At 45.2% G+C, this 9,643-nt stretch overlaps 1 protein-coding gene across 44 annotated transcripts in view; it reads left to right on the top strand.

Moving 5' to 3' along the window:
• Window positions 1-9,295, top strand: part of SORBS1 (sorbin and SH3 domain containing 1) — a 208,282-nt gene extending 198,987 nt beyond the window's left edge. For all 44 annotated transcript variants that reach the window (XM_074373867.1, XM_074373873.1, XM_074373869.1 and 41 more), the window contains 3 exons: window positions 334-392; window positions 3,405-3,517; window positions 6,028-9,295. In XM_074373867.1, the coding sequence (XP_074229968.1) occupies window positions 334-392; window positions 3,405-3,517; window positions 6,028-6,095 (240 nt within the window). In that variant the 3' untranslated portion in view covers window positions 6,096-9,295. The remainder of the gene's footprint in view (window positions 1-333; window positions 393-3,404; window positions 3,518-6,027) is intronic.
• The last annotated feature ends 348 nt before the right edge of the window (window positions 9,296-9,643 follow it).

Here is a 9,643-nt window from a genome sequence, read left to right on the forward strand (position 1 = left end):
TTACGCCTGGATCCCTCCTGTACTCCACTACTGGAATATCTATTTTTTTAACCTGGATCTTCAACTCTGTTGTTTCCTTGGACTTATGTACATCGTCTGGAATGTTACATCTCTTCCTCTCTTTCTTCTTCTTTTTTTTTTTTTGGTCCCCATGTTGACTGTTTTATGGGGGTTTCTGGAAATCGCGGGGCCACCTCACAGGAAGCAGTTTGCAATGAGATCATAAACATTGCCGAAAAATCTGTCCATTACTGCAGCACTGTTTCTCATCCCCTTGACTTTCATCACAAGGTATCCCCTTCTGACAATAAATCATCTCTAATCATTTCTCAGCAACCTCAAGCCCAGCAGCGAAGAGTCACCCCAGACAGGAGTCAAACCTCCCAGGATTTGTAAGTATACTTGGCAAAGCTCGGTTCTCGTGCTCTCAGTAGACTGTTGGCCTTAGAAAGTGGGTCATTGACTCACTATCAGGGCCACCATGTAGGGGATGAACCAATCCTCAGCTTCTCTGAGGGTTTCTAGTTAAGCCCATGTCCCATCAGCCCACATGAAAACACGCGGCAGGTAAATAAAGTTGGTTACGGATTACCTGGAGGAGAGAGGTAAAGAAAACTGTCATACAGGGCAGACGGGAGCTGGGCTGACTGGTTTCATTTCTAGTGTGGGAATATAGAGGAAGGAGTGGTTAATTCTGACTAGAGATGAATGAATAGGGTTGATCCATTCATTAAAAAAAAAGTATTGGATGTCTCCTATGTTCTAAGCACATAAGAGTAAACTCCATTCACAGAGGAAGGGGACTCTGGAGTGATCATTGAAAGACAAATTGGACTTGAGAGCTAGAACAGGAAGGTAAAAGCTCTTCCCAGCTGAGGAAACCAAACGTGCAAAGGCCTGGGGTAGGTGGTGTGTTGGGAGAACTTTGAAGACCCCTGTGGCCACAGTACAGAGTTCACGGAGAAGATGGAACAAAGCTCAAGGAGTAGGTTGGGGGCCAGATTGTAGAATCCAGAATGCAAACAAAATAAATTTGGATTTTAGTCTGCATTCATTCAGGAGCCACTGACAGTTGATAAAATGAGGACCATATTGATTGTGTTCTGTTTTAGGGAGATAAGTCAGGCAACAGAGTGGAGGGTGGATTCCAGAGACAAAGGACAAAGGTAGTGGTCAGGAGATAGGAATCCAGCAAAGAAGTGATGAGAGCCTGAGCTCAGGGCCTGGAAGTATGTAAGGCTCTCCAAGGAGATAAAGGTAATAAATAAAGGGAGAAGAGAACTGAAGGTAGATCCTTGGGGAACCAACTATTAAGGCACTAGGGTGCCTTTTAAGGCCTGCAAAGGAGACTGAGAAGGAGCAGCAGGAGACACAGGCGAGGGTCTGGGAGGGTCTAGTTCCACTTGTGTGCAACTGAGCAAGCAGTGTGTGGTCAGCAGTGCCCCTGCTGCTTTTTTTTTTTTTTTTTTTTTTTTTAATTAGGTTTTTTTGTGTGGGGGAGGGAGGTACTTAGGTTTATTTACCTATTTACTTTTTAGAGGAGGTACTGGGAATTGAACCCAGGACCTCTTGCATGCTAAGGATGTGCTCTACCACTTTGAGCTATACCCTCCCCCCAGTGCCCCTGCTTCTGAGGTCAGGGAGGGTAGGAAAGGAGAAGTACCCTCCAGATGGCAGCTGGAGACACTGTTGGTGACCTCTGTGATGGCAGTGCTGGAGCGGCAAAGGCAGGTGCTCCGTTAGAAAGGCTGACAGTGCAACAGTGAATGGAAGGAGCGGGGACTGTGCAGAGTCAGGGGAGGTGTTTAGGATGCCATGACATAAGCACATTTGTACTTAAGGAGGAGTTGGCCAAATCGAAAGTTGTAAGGGAAAAGATGTAAATTAAGGAAATAGCCCAGGAAGGGGAGTTCAGCATGTCCAGGAGAAGGGACATGGAAATGGGGGCAGGAGGGAGAGAGGGGAGGTGTAGGGACCTGAACCTGCAGGGGAGGACAATTAAAGTGCTGCCCACGACAAGCTTCATCTCAGGAAACAAGGGCAGAGCGAAGAGCCCTCTGCTCGGAATCGGGCACCAGAATTGGCAGAGGAGGCAGGGGGAGGAATCTGTGGAACTGTGTCCTAAATAGTATGACGACCATCCAGAAGCTCAGGGGACCCAGCAGCAAGGCTATGGGCCAGTCAGTCTCTGCTGTCTGGGTGAAAAGAGGGGACAGATAGCAGCAGTCATGTCCCAGAGCTGAGGCCAGCAAAGCCGCGCAGTGGGAATGAAGGGGATGAGGGCATCCTGAAAGTCTAGGTTGGTTGGGAGACAGCAGGCTGATACAGAAGCATCGAAATGTATTCATTTACCAACTGGAAACCCATCTACATCTCTTAATTCCTCAGCAGATACCTTCTTCCTGGCAGACAGATCCGTCTACCAAAGTTTCACTACATTTGGATAAATATGTAAAATTAAATTGCCCCTTTGGTTCTAGCAGAGAATCAGCCTCTTGTTTCTACTCTCTCTTGCCCACACACTGGGATTCACTGACATCTGCTGACAACGGTAGATGACCAGCTCATTTGCAAAGTTTTGCCTGCTCCTGTTGCATTTCAAAATAGCGAGTAAACAGAATTGTGAACTGGTGCACAGTAGATGCTTCTTAAGTGTTTGTCAAAGGAATAAATGAAAAAATCTTTTATTTGTTGCCAGAGCAAGTATCAGATTTCACCACAAGTAGTCCGGCTTTCTCCAGAGCCTGGTGTCAGAACAGACAGACGAAACTGCCTGAGGCCAACTAGCAAGAAATAAAAATCTTAACCCCAACATCACTGGCATAGAAATGCTTTCACGAGTTCCAGAAAAATGACATCCACATTTAAAAGCAGTTAATGAAATGTGTCTTGGCAAGTAAAGAAACTCAAGGTAGCTTTGCTGAACAGTGAGGCAATTGGGACGTACTTTTAAAAATTATATAAATATATACATGACAATTGACATACCCTCCCCATTGTATGTAACCAGAATATAGTGTCTGTCTCTGGACCCAAGTCACTTCTGATTATCTTTGATGATCTACATGGATTGTCCTATCCATGTTAAGAAAAAGAATTAACTTTAAAGGGGAGTATTTGGGCAAAAAAGCTTGGCTGCGCTAACCAAATGAAACTAAGAGGATCGATCACAACTTGCTTCTCAGAAGTTCCCCATCCCTGTGAATTTTAATTTACTTATCACATGTTGAATGGATCTCCCCAAATGCTAAGTTACTAGAGACATAGCCAATAAAACACTTTTATTCCCACTGGTGAGTAGGAAGCCCTACCTAAATGTTGACTGAACTGAATGGGTTTTAAAAACTCACTATTGAATCCCATCAGTGATTGAGTCACTTAAGACTTCTTTTTCTCTTCTATAGACTTAGCTACCAAGCACTGTATAGCTATATTCCACAGAACGAGGATGAATTGGAGCTCCGAGATGGAGATATTGTTGACGTCATGGAGAAGTGTGACGACGGGTGGTTTGTCGGTACGTGATCTCATCGTGCTTGTCTTACTACTTGTGAGTTGAAGGAATACCTAGCAGTGATGAGTCATGAGAAAAGCAGTATTCTCTGCACCGAAGGAAGAGCCTTCTCGCTTCCTGTAACGCCATCAGGAACGCGGGGCCACCACGTTTGCTCTCAAGGCAGTGACAACGGTACTAACACTGAACCTGAAAACCACATATGCCAACCTCTGCTGCATGGAAGGGCAACAGAAGTGCCAGCTTCACTCACTGAGCTCTGTTGGCATTTCTGTTGTGCATCTGCCAGTCCTACATTTGGACATTTTATTTTTTAAAACCCGTATGGAGCAGCACAGCATTTGAGCCTAGGTTTCTGCCATGAAACTCAAGCTTAGGTGCAGACATTCCAAAAACCTTATTGACTCCAGGCTTTGAATAACTTTACTCAAAGCAACCTGCTTAAGAAAGGATTCACCATCAGGAGGAGAAAAAGATCAGAATTTGAGATTCTGTAACAGAACAGATGCTTGCTTGATATACTTTCTTACTGAAATTCTCTCAACAAACAGCCCGAAGGCAAAAATTGTCTTCTTTTCACAGATTCAAAAACTGAGACCTAAAGTGGCTAAGTAACTAGCCCCAAAGTCACCACCCTGGGAGCAAACAGTAGGCCCTGTATTTGAACTCAGGCCCATCTCTCCCTGAGCCTGTGTTCTTTCTACTCAGGCACAGAGATGATGTTGGGAACCACCCACACTCTGTCTCAGTTCTCCCCTTCAACAACTGGCTTTAACTTCTTTCCAAAGACCAACTCTTTCCCAATCTCTCTAGATGTTTGCTAAAGTGAAGTCATGTCAGGGCCAGCATAAATGGGAAGCCAGAAAGGTTGGGCTTGGCCTCGCCAGCCTCTGAGAAAGCCACCCCCTCCTCCCAGAGCCCCCCCCCCCACAGCCTGCGGTCCCCACTACCTTGAGTCGTCCTGTTCAGAAGGAAACCAGATCTGACAAATCAGCAACATTCAAGTGCAGTGCAAAGTCCAGTAAAAACGTCGTGCAAGCCACATATGAAATTTAAAATTTTCTGAAAGCCAGAGTGAAAAAAGTACAAAGAAACCAGTGAAATTAATTATAATATTTTATTAAGCCCAGTGCATTCAAAATATTATCATTTGAACATGCCATCAGTATAAAAAAATTGCGAGGGAGGCATTTTACATTCTCCTTTTTGTGCGTAGATCTTCAAAAGCCGACGTGTGTTTTATAGTCACAGCAAAGCTCGGTCCAGACCAGCCATGTTTCAAGGGCTCAGGAGCCACACGTGGCTGCCATATCAGAGTGCAGGCTAGTAGGGATTAGCAGTTAAATTCTTCTAGGAACATTTACGTTTTTTATGATAACTTGGGATGGGGTGAGGTACTTTCCCAGCCGCTAGATAAAGGGAGTATTTTAGATTCCTTAATTCTTCAAACAGTTGGAAAAGTGGCCTCATATTCAGACGATGAATAAAAGTAACCAGCAGAGCTCATTTTTCTCACCTGTAAGGAGAGGTAGGAGGGCGTCTCTGGGCCTCGCCATCTCGATTCTCTGCAGCCTCCTTGACGGTCCCCCGGCCCCCCTGCCTCGGCCTTCAGCTGGCTGTTTTAGATGTCCTTTAGCTTTGACACATTCTTTCAGCTTTGAAGTTTCACTTCGGGCAACAACTCCAGCCCCCTGGTAGTCGCCACTTCCAACGTTGTGCTCAGCAGCCTTCTGAGGCCCTATAGAAGCCAACTGGGGAAAGGATGCAGTGATCAAACTGTGATGTCTGCTAACGAGGGTAACAATGACACAACATGTATCTGCCACCACCCCCACCCACCCCTCAGCTTTAGAGAGAGAACCCCAAGGGAAGGAGCTAGATTAGGGATCCAGTAATTCTGGATGTGGAGCAGCACAGAAAAGGGCTTTGTTCCCAGCTAGCTCCGTGGGAACCCCAGCGAACTTTGTGGTAAAGACAGGAAGCAATCTGGGGCTTAGGTCCAGGCTTAGGAGAGAAATTTCCTTTTAATGTGCAGTCATATCCAGTGGACTTTTAGAAATTCTAAATCCCTAGCACCTTGCTATGTTGGATAAATGTGGTCGTTCTTCCATAAAGGAGAAGTACTGGAAAGAGCAGGCTGGGAGTCAGAAAACCTGGAGTCAGAGCCGCCTCGGCAAGTGGTGGGGGCAGAGCTCGGGGTGGTGCGTGCACTTAGCGCTCGTGAGGTCCTGGGTTCAGTCCACCACCAGCAACAACAAAAAATCAAAGTCTGCCTCTGATGCTTATTAAGCTCTCTGAGCTTAAGTTTTCTCATCTGAAATAAACAGGAGTATTAGAAGTGCCCGCCTTGCTTACCACCCAGCATTCTTCTGCAGCCACGAGAAGATAGGGGAGAGATTTGGAAACCATATGCTCTTTTCTACAAGCTGCAGAATTGTTGTCAAGGGCTCTCTCTGAACTCATGTGAGTGAGTTTTCTCATCAGATGTGTGTGTTTTGGGTTTTGTTTTGTAGGTACTTCAAGAAGGACAAGGCAGTTTGGTACTTTCCCAGGCAACTACGTAAAGCCTTTGTATCTATAAGAAGACTGAAAACCACGGAGATGATTTTTATTGATGGATGAAGCATAATTCATGAACCGGTCTCTTTATTTAAATGTCAAATCAGTAGGAAAACTAATGCAGTGGATAAAGTAAGAAGCAAAAGAAAGGACAGAGAAGTGTGGTGTTTAAACCCTGAGCCTGTCTGAGCTTACTGCATATCAGACAGGGCTGAACCATGCAAAAAAGGAATGACGCAAATCTGTATTTACTTAGCTGCTGCTGGGAGCCACTCCAGCCCTGCCCTGCCCTCCCCGGCTTAGGTATCTGACCTGCAGCTCAGTCCAGGAGCAGCGAGGTCTGACCCAGGCTTGCCCAGCTTTGGCTCAAAAGGGCCGTTTAGCCTGCAGGACCCTCGGAACGCCTGGCAGGCCCCCAGCCACTCTCCAAGGCTCCACACAGACTCCTCCATCACCCCACAGTCCACTGATCCCCCAGCATGGCTAGAGATCAGACAGGGCTGGAGGGGCACTCCCTAGGCAGTCCCCCACTACCCCAGACCACGTCCCTCACTGGGGGGACGTGGGGAAACGGGGTGAAAGTTGGCACCGTGCTTTTTGCCTGCATACAGCCTTGCCATGGATGCCCCTGCTTTTCAGACAAAAAAAAGCACACAAGGCTTGCCCATGGAGCAGGGTGGCCAGGCAGATGGGTAAATTTGTATTTCCAGGTGATTAAAACAAGCCCTGTAGCTCTTGAGGGCCTTTGCAGTGGCTCCTTTTCTGTATCACTGGCTTTTATAGGTTTATTTACCAGAATGCCATTGCTACCCTTCCGTTTCTAGGTTGTTTTTGGCCAGGACAGTTTAGGGTTGATAGACATGTTCTCACAGAGAACCAAGGCTGGTGTTCGGTGAGTCATTGAGCACGGACCCCGATGTACACTGGGCGCCGGTGCTCCCAGCCTTGGACGAGGTTCACCGTGTCTCCATTTTCACTCCCTGTAGGAGTCCAAGGGCCACTCCAAATGTGGTGACCCACCCAGGGCTGTGACTCCTGATGCACCCTGGGAGGCTCCTCTGCAGAGCGGAAGGTGCAGGCGCAGTGACCCTCAGTGTGAGGCAGCAAGTCTGCGTCTCCCAGAGGTCTGTCCTTCGTGGGGCCAGAGCCGAGCAGGGAGCCGCTATGATGCCCGCGGTGTTCGGTCACAACTGTATCCAATTCAAGGATGTTTATCAGCCTCTCTGTTGGATGCCTTGGAGACAAAGATAGAAATGAGCCATCCCCTGCCTCCCGGGAACTCAGTGGTGATTGGGGAGATGGACACACAAAAATACTCAATCAAGAGAGACTGTGATATGTGCTAAGAAGGGTGTGAGAGGAAGAGTTGAATTTTCCCTGAAGGGATCTTAGAAAGCATTGTCTTATTTCTGTCTCGATTTGCTCACTTTTTGAACAACTCGGGTACTGGAGGAAGCTTTGTCCGTGGGTAGTTTATGGCTGGAAATATTTGGCACTGTCTCCACGGTCTTCAGCCTCTCATCCTTCCCACAAATACACATCCAAGGTCACAGACAGTAGCAATTCCAGCTCAGTAGGGTGTGTACAGAGACCCCGGCACTCTGCATAGAGCCCAGAATTGTCCCAGGACCAATGTCCCAAATTCTGGAGTCTTTATAAATTATAAGGAGGCAGAGTTTGTCTTCAGGGCCTCTGCCTCCAGTGTTCATCTTAGGATGCCATTAGCTGCCCACCCCGCCACATCAGGCAGCCACAGTATCCTCCCTTTCTCTCCCTGGCCTTTCAAATGCTGCTCTCAGGAAAGCAACTGGCCACTAATACCTTCACACTAAAGTGTAAATGACTGATAAGAGGAATGTGTTACCACCTTCCAGAGACATTTGTTTTTAACTAGCACAGAGCAGAGCCTTAATCCCAAGGGAAAAGGCTGTGGAACTAATTCATGGTGGAAGTGGGGCTGGGGGGTGCAGGTGGGGTGGATGAGCTTCCTGGGGTGAAGTGACTTCTTTAAGGCTCATTGCTTTGGAAGGTCCACCTCACCATCTAAGGGCACTATGTTTGTCTCTCCTCTCCACCCAGGGAATACAGTCCAAGTGCACACGCACATGCATTTTGCACAGCAGCATTTCACCCATTTTGGAACGTAATTCTTATATTGGCTAATGTGTTTCCTGGTCTTTCTTAGATGCAAATCATTAATAACATGATCTTGTAAGTTTTTTGAGGGGTGCTTACAAAGTAGGTAATTTTGAACACCTCTTTAAATACAGCTAGAATATAAACCAATTTGTAAAGCCACATTTGCATATGATGCCAGCCTCACAACTTTGTATATCTCCAGCCTCCCAGGTTTGCCTCACCCGATTTGCCCGTTGTTGATACACATGTTAAAATTTGCATCAAACTTCAGCTTCCTGACAAAACAAGGAACAAAGGGTTCCAATTGCTCCTTTGTCTTCAGACATTTAGTAATACAAAATACCTATTTTTATGCTGAGATATTTATACAGGTTTATTAATGCAAGTGCAACTAACTGGCGGCATGCCCTGCAACACGTTTTGATAGATTAGCCATGCTTCTGGGTTAAGGCAAGCCGCAAACTACTCATCTTTTGCAGTCTCTACTGAGATCAGTACATGGAAAAAAATATCATATGCTTAAGAAGTGGGACTGTAAATATGTATATTTAACTTTGTATAGCCCATGTACCTACTTTGTATAGAAAAATAATTTTAAAAATTTGAACTGAAGGGGGGTAAAATAAGGAAGTCATGAAGTTTTTTGCATTTGTATTTAAATGAAGGAATTCCAAATAACTTACCTGCAGATTTTTAGCACAAAAAATAGCCATTGTAAAGTGTAATTTTAAATCATTCTGAGACAGAAGGTAACTGTTCTCAGTTATAGTGGTTTTTTGTTTTTAATTTCTTTTTTTTTTTTTTGCAGTCCTATTTATCTGCAGTAGTGTTAAGTCCTATTGCTAGAATAGGTTACTACAAGAAAGATTATATTCTGAAAGAGAAATAACTGATCTTATATATAACCAATTAATTTAAAGTATTGCCATTTAAATTACACACCAAAAGCATGTACTATGCACAGATTTTTCTGTTCATCTGTTTTTCTTTATTGCAGTGGATTGATTTGGCAAATAGAGGTTGAATTACTACATTTGCTGCTGTACATACTATTTAATAAACTTTATTTAGAATTGCGTGGCATATGTTCTTACCATTCATTGTTTCTTTCCTTCCCTTGCCAAGTTTCTCAAAGGAGGCTTATATTCACTGCTGCACTGTCACCCACCCTCCTTCTCCATTCTTAATCACTCACCACCTGGCTACCACCTCACTACCTTCTGAAGACCCCACTTCTTCCTCTAGTCTCAGTAAGCTAACTCCATGACTCTCTGATTTGATTAACTTTGACCATTTCACCATTCTTTCTAAAGTACGTTTATATTTGTTCGGATTACAAAAATAATGCTTACGGGGGAGAGAGAAATTAGGAGTTTGGGATTAGCAGATACAAACTACTATACATAAAATAGATAAACAAGGTCCTCCTAT

This window comes from Camelus bactrianus, chromosome 11, assembly GCF_048773025.1.
Source record: "Camelus bactrianus isolate YW-2024 breed Bactrian camel chromosome 11, ASM4877302v1, whole genome shotgun sequence".
NCBI lineage: Eukaryota > Metazoa > Chordata > Mammalia > Artiodactyla > Camelidae > Camelus > Camelus bactrianus.